The sequence below is a fragment of the Nicotiana tomentosiformis genome, chromosome 6 (assembly GCF_000390325.3).
Source record: "Nicotiana tomentosiformis chromosome 6, ASM39032v3, whole genome shotgun sequence".
Lineage (NCBI taxonomy): Eukaryota > Viridiplantae > Streptophyta > Magnoliopsida > Solanales > Solanaceae > Nicotiana > Nicotiana tomentosiformis.
The window spans coordinates 83708172-83720937 of record NC_090817.1 but is presented as its reverse complement, the minus strand read 5'-3'; the positions used below and the strand labels follow the sequence as shown (position 1 = coordinate 83720937).

Below are 12766 nucleotides of genomic sequence, written 5' to 3'. Positions count from 1 at the left end.
AATATCTTATGATTCCTGCTGCTCATCCACTAGTACATCATGTATTGTGTCTATCGTAAATGCAGTTGCATGTGCAATTATTATCATCAAAAGTTGCATTCTTTTAAGTTTTCAAACATTTTATGTTACTGGTAATTCTGACAATTTTAATCAGTATTCTATCATCTTAACTACCATTTTCTACTTGCGCTACCCACAAATATTTTCATGGAAGCGTCAAAAGCAGAAAAAATAAAAAATGGTGAGAAAACACAAAATCAGATAAATTGAGGCGAGGACAAGGGAATTGAACAACAAAACTTAGAATAACATCACGCCGAGTAGGAGTAGTGTAGAGAGATTTTCTTCTTGTGCCCTTTAGGAAAATATATAACAAGTATTATCTTTATCCTTCTTTTTCAAAATCTTTAAAAAGGGGTGGACTCTAAATAGTAGAGGATCGAGGATAAGATTAAAAGAAGAGAAACCTTTTGGGGATGAGTATATATATATATATATATATATATATATATATATATATATATATATATATATATATATATATATATAGTGAAGTTGTAACCATAGGCCAAGGTAATTGAGATTTTTATCTATATGTACTACATTAGAAACTTATTTACCCTTACTGTTTAGATTTTAACTTAATTACAAGTTGATATACAATTTACCAATTATATACACATAAGTTTTAAATGAGTATCCTTGATTGTAGCCTTTTAATGTGAAAATCAAATTCCATAGTTCTATCTCCTCGCTCTAAAATTTCTTTTTTATGTCCGACTTCTACTTCTTTGGATCTCTATGATTCTCTTCTCCTTTCTAATCTCCTTTTTTTGTTTTTTTCTTCAGAGAATTCAATAACAAAGTTGATATTGTTGCTTATCATCGTCAGACCAGTCGTTGCCTGTTGCCCCGCCAGCCATCAAAAGCTTCGAAACTTTGATTTTGAATTCAATTTTTTAATTATTATTTATTTTGATTGGGTGTCGTTGTAAATGTCGGGATATTCTTTGGAGTTTATATATCAATTTTGAGGGTGTTTGGTGAAGACTAGAGTTGATTTTGGATGAATTTCATATTGAAACTCGAAGATGTATTAAAGTTGTATTATAATTGTATACAAATTATATTCAAGTTGTGTTATGTTATAGTTAGATATTTTTTTATTTAAATATTGTATATAAACAACAACAACAACAACAAACCTAGTTTGATCCCATAAATGGGGTCTGGGGAGGGTAGTGTGTACGCAGACCTTACCCCTTCCTCATAAAGATAGAGAGGCTCTTCCCGATAGATCCTCGGCTCAAGCAACCGTGAAGATAAAGAAACCAAGTAGCAAAGATTATTAGCAACAATGTAATATGGTAACAGACGTGAATGCCCACAACATGCATAATAAAGAACCATAAATAGGAAATTACAAAGTTAGTCCTAGTACTACTGGTCGGCCTAGGAGGAACACACTACTATTTGTCAACCTACAACCCTAATCCTCGACCTCAACACCTTCCTATCGTGGGTCATATCCTCGGTAAGCTAAAGCAATGACATGTCCTTCCTAATTACCTCTCCCCAATACTTCTTAGGCCTACCCCTTCCCTTTTTCAGACCCGCTATGGACACCTCTCACACCTCCTGATCGGAGCATCAATGTCTCTCCTCTTCACATGCCCAAACCATCTCAGCCTCGATTCCCGCAACTTGTCCTCCATAAATGTCGCTCCTACCTTGTCCCTAATAACTGCATTCCTAATCCTGTCTTTTCTAGTATGCCGACACATCCATCTCAACATCCTAATTTTAGTTACTTTTTATCTTCTGGACATGGGACTTCTTGACATGCCAGCACTCAGCTCCATACAACAAAGTCGGTCTAACTACCACTCTATAGAACTTGCCCTTAAGTCCAGGTGGCACATTCTTATCACATAAAACCCCCGAGTCGAGCCTCTATCTCATCCACCCCGCTCCAATACGATGAGTAACATCCTCGTCAATCTCCCCGTTGCCTTGAATAATAGACCCAAGATACTTGAAACTATCTCTTTTAGGGATGACCTGAGTAGCAATCCTCACTTCCACTTCTTCTTCATGCATCCCATCACTGAACTTGCACTGCAAGTACTCAGTTTTTGACCTACTCAACTTGAAACCTTTAGACTCTAGTGTTTGTCTCCAAACTTCCAACTTAGCATTAAATCCGCCTCGCGTCTCATCAATCAGGACTATGTCATCAGCAAATAGCATATACCATGGCACATCCTCTTATATGTGTCGCGTTAGCACATCTAACGCTAAGGCAAACAAAAATAGGCTAAGATCCGATACCTGATGTAACCCCATCTCCAATGGGAAATGATTTGAGTCTCCTCTCGCAGTCCTCACATGAGTCTTCGCTCCCTCGTATATGTCCTTAGTCTCCCTAATGTATGCCACCAGGACACCACTAGCCTCCATACATCTCCATATGACCTATCTCGGGACTTTATCATAGGCCTTCTTTAGGTCGATGAATACCATATGTAAGTCCTTCTTCCTCTCCCAATACTGCTCCACCAATCTCCTCACAAGGCGAATGGCTTCTGTAGTAGACCATCCCGGTATAAATCAAAACTGGTTCTCAAAAATACTAACACAACATCGCACCGTCATCTCCACCACCCTCTCCCAAACTTTCATAGTATGACTCTGCAGCTTGATACCCCTATAGTTGTTATAATCCTGGATATCACCTTTTTTTTATACAACTAGATCATCAAACTCCGCCGCCAACCTTCGGGCATCTTCTTCGTCCTGAAAATGACATTAAACAAACCAGTATGCCACTCCAAGCCTACCCGACCAACTTTCCTCCAAAATTCCACTGGGATCTCGTCTAGCCCAGTAGCCTTACCCCTGCTCATCTTCTGCATCGCCCCCTCCACCACTACGCTCCTAATATGATTACAAAACCGAAAATCCCACTGACTCCCTGATCTCCAACTCACCTAGCATGATGTTCTTATCTCCTCCCTTGTTTAAGAGCCTATGGAAGTACTCATGCCATCTACGCCTGATACACGCCTCTTCCACCATAACCTTTCCATCTTCATCCTTGATGCACCGTACTTGGTCCAGGTCCCGAGCCTTCCTCTCCCTAATCTTGGCTAACATGAACAACTTCTTGTTGCCTTCTTTTCTCCCAAGATCCTCGTACCATCGCTCAAAAGCAGCAGTCTTAGCCGCCGTGACTGCCAATATTTCCTCTTTCCTTTCTTTCTTGAAACACTCCCTACACGTCCTCTTCTCCTCCTTGTCCGTGCTCTCTATTAGATTCAGATATGCCACTTTCTTAGCTTCTACATTTCCTTAGACATCCTAATTCTACCACCAGTCACCTTTGTGTCCTCCCAAATAACCCTTCGTTACCCCTAGAACCTCTCTAGCGACCTCCATAATGCAGTTCGCTATTGTGGCCCGCATGCTACTCACATCCCCACTACTCCTACAGGCCCACATGGCCAACAACTTCTCCCCCAACTCCTGAGCATTTACCTTAGTCAAGGCTCCCCCCTTAATCTTAGGTTGGCCATACACCGATCTCTTCCTTATTCTCTGAATCTCCAAGTCCATTACCAAGAGCCTATGTTGCGTCGACAAACACTCAATTAGTATAACCTTGCAATTAGTGCAAAGGCCCCTATCACCCCTCCTGAGGAGAAGATAATCAATCTGAGTCTTGGCTACCTTAATCCGAAAGGTGACCAAGTGTTCCTCCCTCTTCTGGAAACACGAATTAGCTAACACCAAGTCAAAAGCTTTAGACAAATCCAACAAAGAAGTACCACCTTCGTTCCAAACTCCGAAACCAAATCCGCCATGCACCTCGTCATAACCCGTAGCAGTCACCCCAATATGGCCATTAAAGTCACCCCCTATGATGAGCTTCTCGGTGTGTGGGATACCACACATAACCTCGTCCAAATCGTCCCAGAAGCGCCTTTTGACCTCCTCACCCAGGCCCACCTAAGGCGCGTAAGAGCTAACCATATTAAAAGTGACCCCACCAATCACTAACTTAATAGTCATTAACCTATCATTCACCATCCTAAAATCCACTGCCATCTCCCTGAGATTGTCACGCCCCAAACCTGAAGGGACGTGGCCGGCACCCGGTACCATACTCGGCCCGAGCGTACCACTCTGTAACTGTGAACTCTAGAGGAATAACCCTCAACCTACGCCGATGAGACCATATTCTGAATCATCTAAAAATATCGTCTGTCTCATCTAAGGGGTAAACATACCCAAAAACTCATATATATATATATATAAATGTACAGACTGAGGAGGCCGCCGTGAACATCTACTGTTATACAAACTATACAGGACTTGTCTACAAGCCTCTAGAGATAGTTGAACTGTATCATGGTCGGGACAGGGCCTCGACCTACCCATCAAACCTGTATATATATAACAGACTCCAAGGTCTAGACCTGGTAACTCCGGGGAAGTGGAGCTTACCAACCAAGCTGATATTTGGCTCTGTCTACTGGGAAGGTCTATCCAGCTGTCTATCAGGACCTGCAGGCATGAAATGCAGCGTCCCCAACAAAGGGACGTCAGTACAAATAATGTACTGAGTATGTAAGGCAACAAAATAACTGAAAGCTGAAACTGAATTGATGATATAATAACGAAATGTAACTGGGAGTCAAAAATGGTCTGGAGATATATGCTTACCTGCTGATACTGACTCAACTCTCTCCATATAGTATGTAAAAAAGTTGTCCGGCCCTATAAGGCTCGGTATGTGTAACTGCCCTGCCGTAGTAGGCTCGCTCATAGGCGCTCGGCCATACTAGGCTCTGTATCTCGGCCATTCTGGGCTCGCTCATAGGCGCTCGGCCACAGTAGGCTCGGTATATACTTACCATCTGATCAGAGGTTGCCCAATAGGGGCCTGCCCAATCGATTATAGCTCGATGGTAATGAAAATACTGTAATACTGTATATATAGGCTTGCTTCTCTCTTGACTGGAAGAAGACAATACTAAAATTGAATATAGAGTCTCGATAAGGAATAATATTGTAACTTATGAGACTAGAATAGTGTGAATAAATTCATGAATATGAACTTCTCTTTTTGTCTCATTACTAACACATGTAGCTACGAGATCATGCCAAAATGAAGGAAGGCTTAGCCTTAACATACCTTATCACAATATTTCCAATCACCAACTTGAACTCACCTCTTCTCACCTTAATCTACAACAACGATAATAATACTATCATTAAGTTACGAAAGGTACAACTAACGCACAACGAACGACAAGCTTATTTTGTATTAAAACGGACAGCATCTCCCCTATAATCCTTACTTCTTCCAAATTCAAGATAACACCACAACACCAAAAACAACAATAAGAACATATATACATTAGTTTCCAACCTTATGCATACCATACAATACTACAAAATAGCCCAACACACTCCAATCGCTTCATACACAAAACGACCACCGTAGTAGTGTCAATAACCCGAAATTGTTACGATGAACGACCAGCCCAACATCCTGCATTTATGTGGTGTTTCTCCACACCCTTCCTCCTCCAAAACTCTCACAAAACAGTAGTAAAAGATGCTGCCCAACAGCACAACAAAACAGTCCACAAAACAGTCCGCTACAAGTGAATAACTCGAACTCACGGCTTCCGATCACCGTCCCGTGAGTTCTTACAAGTATAGAACGACTTACCATGAATTTACAGCAGACAAAATGGATGAAAGAGAGCAGTAAACTCACCTTATTTGTTGGATAACTCAGCTCCTATCTTGGTTCTTCAAACTCTAGGTTTTACCTCCAATTAGAACTTGAAAGGGAGAGAAAATCAATTAGGGTTTGTGGGAAATTTTTGGGAGGATTTGTTTGCAGAGCTTATGTCTGATTATTATGCTCTATTTTAAGTCTAATATATGAAGAAAATAGGCCTTTAAAAGGCCTCTTTGGACGACCCGAAATGGCCCATTTTTGGGCTTTCATTTAAGCAAGTAGGTGACACACCTACTTGTCACCTAGCAGCTTGCGCAGTATCGCAAACATGCCCATATCTCTCTACTCTGATGTCGTATTGACAAACGGTTTAATGCGTTGGAAAATAGACTCATAGATCTTTAATTTGATGTGTGGAACACCCCATAAATCTAAGTATATTGGGAGAAAATTGCAGTTACATTTGACCCAAAGTTTCTGTAAAACTTATGAACGTAACTTGTGATGACTTTCATCGACTTTTGTTCCACCACTCGCTTGACTTCAAAACATAACACACGACTATCATACGACTAACATAACTCATAACATAACCTACTTATCAATTTAAACACCCTGGTCTCACTCCAAAAGTACATGTTATAACATTCCCAATTTGTCGACTTTCGACGAAACATTATTTGTTTTCAATTCCTTTAGCTTGTGAAACTTCCAACCATCTTTGTACTTGTTGTTAATGATCTTTAATATTTGTAACCTCCGAGGTAATATGATTAACTTACTTTGCAAACTTTTCAAATATGATTTCACTTCTGAGCTTACATCAATTGACTTATGACGACTCATACGTACGAAAACATGGGTTGTAACATCATTCCCCCCTTTGGAACATTCGTCCTCGAATGTTGACTGGTGCACTTATCAGTCTCATAACCTATTGCTCTCATAAATACTTTATTTCTGGCCTTTCCATCTAGGCAATTGTTCTATGAATAAATCTATAGGCCAGGGCATTCCCCCCTTTAGGCCTCTTCTGACACCATGACTTTTGGTCTGAATCCTTCCAACCTCGTAATCATTGCGACCTTCTGTCATTCATCTTGTACGACTTTATCCTTATATGTGTGCCTATGCGACTCTTCTGTTCCTTTTCCTCCAGCTTTTAGCCAATCTCTAGGCCTCACTTTGGGAACATATATAGAACTATGACAAGTTGTTCCTCCCAGTGTATATAGGTGTAGTAAAGTTCTTCGCTCGGTAATTTGTCAAACTTACGACTGTTGCGATATCTTGTTTCGTAGCCTTGTAAATATATCCTTATTGATTTACTACATCTAGGTAGGTCATACTACACTATCACACTTGCTTCCGTTTATTATTGCCGAGGTTTGCTACCCAACTCCATGTTACCTCTCGCTTCTTATCCTATATGTATAAATCTAAGTCCTTTAGTTCTTCCTCATTACTGTTCATCTTAAAAATGAAGGCCTGATATCATCTCATACTTTGGAACTTGTATCTGCCTATTGTTGATTCACCTTAATGTGGATCTATAATCTACCATTGATAACTTGAAACCTCTTACATAATACATTGTCCTTAGGGATCACGTCTCATTAGGAAACATCTGAAGTTATTTTCTTGATCCATCTAGGGATGATACTATACTTCAATAAGTGTATTTCATCGCATCCCAACGTGATTCATCTTATAAGGGGTATTCTAATCTCATGCAATTCATGAGTTTCCCTCCTCTTTGAATCATTAACCAATCAATAGCCTTAACGTTATCCTCTTATATATCACAATTACACCATTATTCTACTACCAGGGCAACATTTTATCTCTTCAAATTTCTCATAGTCTTAGACTCCTCTGAGTTCGTTCAGGCTATACTGAGTTATTTTTTTTTTATAACTTACGGAAACCATCAGTTCTCTTGTTTTGATGGGCTTAATTCTGAGGCCTTACCTATTCTCGTCAGCTTCTCAATCACCTCTGCTTATCCTTACTCATGTCCGCCTAAAACCATGTTTCTCTACCATACTTTATCTTGTGACCTACACATATTTATTTATAGTACTCACAACCTTCCTTTAACTTTCTAGCACCATACATTTCCTTATGTTATTCAGGAACTTCAAGCGGGACATCAAATTGTCTCTAACTCTTCTTTACTCTCTTAACTAGACCTCTCGGTACTTGGAAACTATAGGCTAGAAGATATGTCCCTGACAACACCACTATCATTTGTGGGTACTGAATCATGGCGCTTCCAGCCCGCTATCTGATGTATGGACTATTCACAACCTTCTACATTTGAGCATTTCGTACCTTCTTAACCTTTACCTTACTTAGCTTTTAATCTCGCATTATATCTTCTGTCTCTTTAATAACCTCCCTTCCACATAGGTAGAATTCACTTCCACTTCTTGAAGCTCTACTATAAACTTGCACCTCTAGTGCGTACACAATCCGGTGGGAGCTTCATACTTACTCCTTATGAGACTGGTACTTTTTTTTTCTAGCTTTATTGTAGAGCCATTATAGAATATGGCTGTTGTACTATCTTTCTTGTACCTCTAATGTTAAGAGTGATTTTGCAATGTTCAGACTCCTAATTCACTTACCTGATGTAACTCGTTAGTTTCCTCTTCTCTCCCAGCCTTTAAGTAGGCTTAAGCTATCTTCCGATCTGTTGCTCGGGGTATTATTACTTTAACCTTTTGTGGACGCCATAGAACATCCATAATATAATCTTCTAACAATTCAAGCCTTTGTCTGTGAGGTGGACTCAATTCTTTCTTTTAAATATATATGTTAGCTCCCATAGGGCATAACTGAGATGGGTGTGACTAATTGTACATACCTCTATTTCTGTTGAAGGTAACTTAGAATCCTTTTAATTCTCTGCCTGACGTGGAAATTCGGACAATCTTCATTAACTAGGTACCTCGTACCCTTCTTCACCTTGCTTCTGTTACCTGTTGAATCTTATACTTTTACCTTTTGATACTCCCATGGCCTGTTATTCACGGGGTATGTTGGATATTCCCGTCTTAGGGTAAATGGGAAATTTGCACATATGGTAAGCACGATCTAATAGGGTCTCAAACAGGGCCACGTAGTCAAAAATTCTCTCTCTACTAATGCTTTTATATGCTGTTGTATTAGCCCTTTAACTAGTTATAATTTTTCTAATTGAAAGCATCGCTATATCATTAGCAAACATAAGCTTTGGCTCGAACTCTTATGACTCAGCTCTATAGCACGATTTGGATTTGAATGAAGGGTAGCAGACTCCTAAATGCCTTGTAGCCTCCTGCTTATAAGTGTGGTGCACAACACACCCATAAACAAGACTCTACTAGACACGGCTTGTAGACTCCCTAGGATAGAACTGCTCTGATACCAAGTTTGTCACGCCCCAAACCTGAAGGGACGTGGCCGGCACCCGGTACCATACTCGGCCCGAGCGTACCACTCTGTAACTGTGAACTCTAGAGGAATAACCCTCAACCTACGCCGATGAGACCATATTCTGAATCATCTAAAAATATCGTCTGTCTCATCTAAGGGGTAAACATACCCAAAAACTCATATATATATATATAAATGTACAGACTGAGGAGGCCGCCGTGAACATCTACTGTTATACAAACTATACAGGACTTGTCTACAAGCCTCTAGAGATAGTTGAACTGTATCATGGTCGGGACAGGGCCTCGACCTACCCATCAAACCTGTATATATATAACAGACTCCAAGGTCTAGACCTGGTAACTCCGGGGAAGTGGAGCTTACCAACCAAGCTGATATTTGGCTCTGTCTACTGGGAAGGTCTATCCAGCTGTCTATCAGGACCTGCAGGCATGAAATGCAGCGTCCCCAACAAAGGGACGTCAGTACAAATAATGTACTGAGTATGTAAGGCAACAAAATAACTGAAAGCTGAAACTGAATTGATGATATAATAACGAAATGTAACTGGGAGTCAAAAATGGTCTGGAGATATATGCTTACCTGCTGATACTGACTCAACTCTCTCCATATAGTATGTAAAAAAGTTGTCCGGCCCTATAAGGCTCGGTATGTGTAACTGCCCTGCCGTAGTAGGCTCGCTCATAGGCGCTCGGCCATACTAGGCTCTGTATCTCGGCCATTCTGGGCTCGCTCATAGGCGCTCGGCCACAGTAGGCTCGGTATATACTTACCATCTGATCAGAGGTTGCCCAATAGGGGCCTGCCCATCGATTATAGCTCGATGGTAATGAAAATACTGTAATACTGTATATATAGGCTTGCTTCTCTCTTGACTGGAAGAAGACAATACTAAAATTGAATATAGAGTCTCGATAAGGAATAATATTGTAACTTATGAGACTAGAATAGTGTGAATAAATTCATGAATATGAACTTCTCTTTTTGTCTCATTACTAACACATGTAGCTACGAGATCATGCCAAAATGAAGGAAGGCTTAGCCTTAACATACCTTATCACAATATTTCCAATCACCAACTTGAACTCACCTCTTCTCACCTTAATCTACAACAACGATAATAATACTATCATTAAGTTACGAAAGGTACAACTAACGCACAACGAACGACAAGCTTATTTTGTATTAAAACGGACAGCATCTCCCCTATAATCCTTACTTCTTCCAAATTCAAGATAACACCACAACACCAAAAACAACAATAAGAACATATATACATTAGTTTCCAACCTTATGCATACCATACAATACTACAAAACAGCCCAACACACCCCAATCGCTTCATACACAAAACGACCACCGTAGTAGTGTCAACAACCCGAAATTGTTACGATGAACGACCAGCCCAACATCCTGCATTTATGTGGTGTTTCTCCACACCCTTCCTCCTCCAAAACTCTCACAAAACAGTAGTAAAAGATGCTGCCCAACAGCACAACAAAACAGTCCACAAAACAGTCCGCTACAAGTGAATAACTCGAACTCACGGCTTCCGATCACCGTCCCGTGAGTTCTTACAAGTATAGAACGACTTACCATGAATTTACAGCAGACAAAATGGATGAAAGAGAGCAGTAAACTCACCTTATTTGTTGGATAACTCAGCTCCTATCTTGGTTCTTCAAACTCTAGGTTTTACCTCCAATTAGAACTTGAAAGGGAGAGAAAATCAATTAGGGTTTGTGGGAAATTTTTGGGAGGATTTGTTTGCAGAGCTTATGTCTGATTATTATGCTCTATTTTAAGTCTAATATATGAAGAAAATAGGCCTTTAAAAGGCCTCTTTGGACGACCCGAAATGGCCCATTTTTGGGCTTTCATTTAAGCAAGTAGGTGACACACCTACTTGTCACCTAGCAGCTTGCGCAGTATCGCAAACATGCCCATATCTCTCTACTCCGATGTCGTATTGACAAACGGTTTAATGCGTTGGAAAATAGACTCATAGATCTTTAATTTGATGTGTGGAACACCCCATAAATCTAAGTATATTGGGAGAAAATTGCAGTTACATTTGACCCAAAGTTTCTGTAAAACTTATGAACGTAACTTGTGATGACTTTCATCGACTTTTGTTCCACCACTCGCTTGACTTCAAAACATAACACACGACTATCATACGACTAACATAACTCATAACATAACCTACTTATCAATTTAAACACCCTGGTCTCACTCCAAAAGTACATGTTATAACATTCCCAATTTGTCGACTTTCGACGAAACATTATTTGTTTTCAATTCCTTTAGCTTGTGAAACTTCCAACCATCTTTGTACTTGTTGTTAATGATCTTTAATATTTGTAACCTCCGAGGTAATATGATTAACTTACTTTGCAAACTTTTCAAATATGATTTCACTTCTGAGCTTACATCAATTGACTTATGACGACTCATACGTACGAAAACATGGGTTGTAACAGAGATCCCTATCAACTAAAATACCTACCCAATTCTTGCCCGCAGCCCCTCGTGAATACCATATCTTAAACCCGTTAACACTCCGAGCCCTTGTACCCTTCCATTTAGTCTCCTGGACACATGCTATATTAATCTCCCTTTTTTGAAGAATCCTCCCTAACTCAATAGACTTACTCGTCAGTGTCCCTATGTTCCAGGACCCCACTCTCACCCTATTAGAACCCTTACCACCTTGCCACCCTCCCCCGCCCCTATACCACCCAAGGACATGACCTTACTCTACCATCATTTCGACTAGCCACTATACTAACAAAGAAACTAAGAATATATCTAACACTACAACTACTGCAAAAGCAGACAATCAGGAAAGCTTCAATATAAACGATATTTAAATATTGTATGAAAGTTAAAAAATAGTTGAATAATGTATGAAATTTATATTTAAGTTATAAGTGCTTTCTTTTTACATAACGTTGTTGATATGTATCAAAATTGTATTAAGAGATGAAGTTTTGATTGAAATTTTAGAGAAGAAGCAGGACACATCACATATAAAATATATACAAATCATATACAAAATATATACAAAATACATATTTATATAAAATTTATATTTAAGTTGTATGATGTTGTAGTTATTTCTAACTGGTCAAAATGATGTATGAAAGTTATAGATAAGTTATAAATAAGTTGTGTACTATATAATTAGTTGAATAAAATTTATTTTTAATTTATCTGTTGTTGTATATGTATCAAATTTGTATCATATTTGAATATTTCGATATTCAACTTGCCTGGTTTAGGTATTGTCTATAGTCAGTGTCTCTATTGCTATGGTTTGATGCTACTTTCTGGTTCAAGCTATTAAAATAGTTTTATAAAAGTTGGTTCTCAATTAAGTCTTGAACTATTTTACGTTATTGTGGTTCAACATTATTGGAGTTGCTATACTATAGTTAAGGCACTATTGAAAAGAGGAGGGGAGAAAAAAAGGAAAAGGGCGTAACTGAATCCCATAATTTAAGGCACTAACAATGGATTGTATATGAAGAGAGGCGACAAAGAGTAGGAAAAGAGGAGAGGAGAGAA

The 12766-nt window shown here is 39.4% G+C and overlaps 1 protein-coding gene across 1 annotated transcript; it reads right to left on the bottom strand.

Moving 5' to 3' along the window:
• Window positions 1-2742: 2742 nt before the first annotated feature.
• Window positions 2743-3954, bottom strand: LOC138894319 (uncharacterized). Its single transcript, XM_070179009.1, has 3 exons — window positions 3381-3954; window positions 2956-3308; window positions 2743-2796 (listed from the first exon to the last, which is right to left on the bottom strand). Exons 1-3 carry the CDS (start codon window positions 3952-3954, stop codon window positions 2743-2745), a joined length of 981 nt encoding a protein of 326 aa, XP_070035110.1.
• Window positions 3955-12766: the final 8812 nt, after the last annotated feature.

Coding starts and splice junctions, on each gene's coding strand:
- LOC138894319 (XM_070179009.1), bottom strand. CDS start 3,954: ATGTGTGGTATCCCACACACCGAGAAGCTCATCATAGGGGGTGACTTT. Junction 3,309..3,380: donor TTATTTGGGAGGACACAAAG/GTGACTGGTGGT, acceptor TGAATCTAATAG/AGAGCACGGACAAGGAGGAG. Junction 2,797..2,955: donor GGGAGTCAGTGGGATTTTCG/GTTTTGTAATCA, acceptor TGTCATTTTCAG/GACGAAGAAGATGCCCGAAG.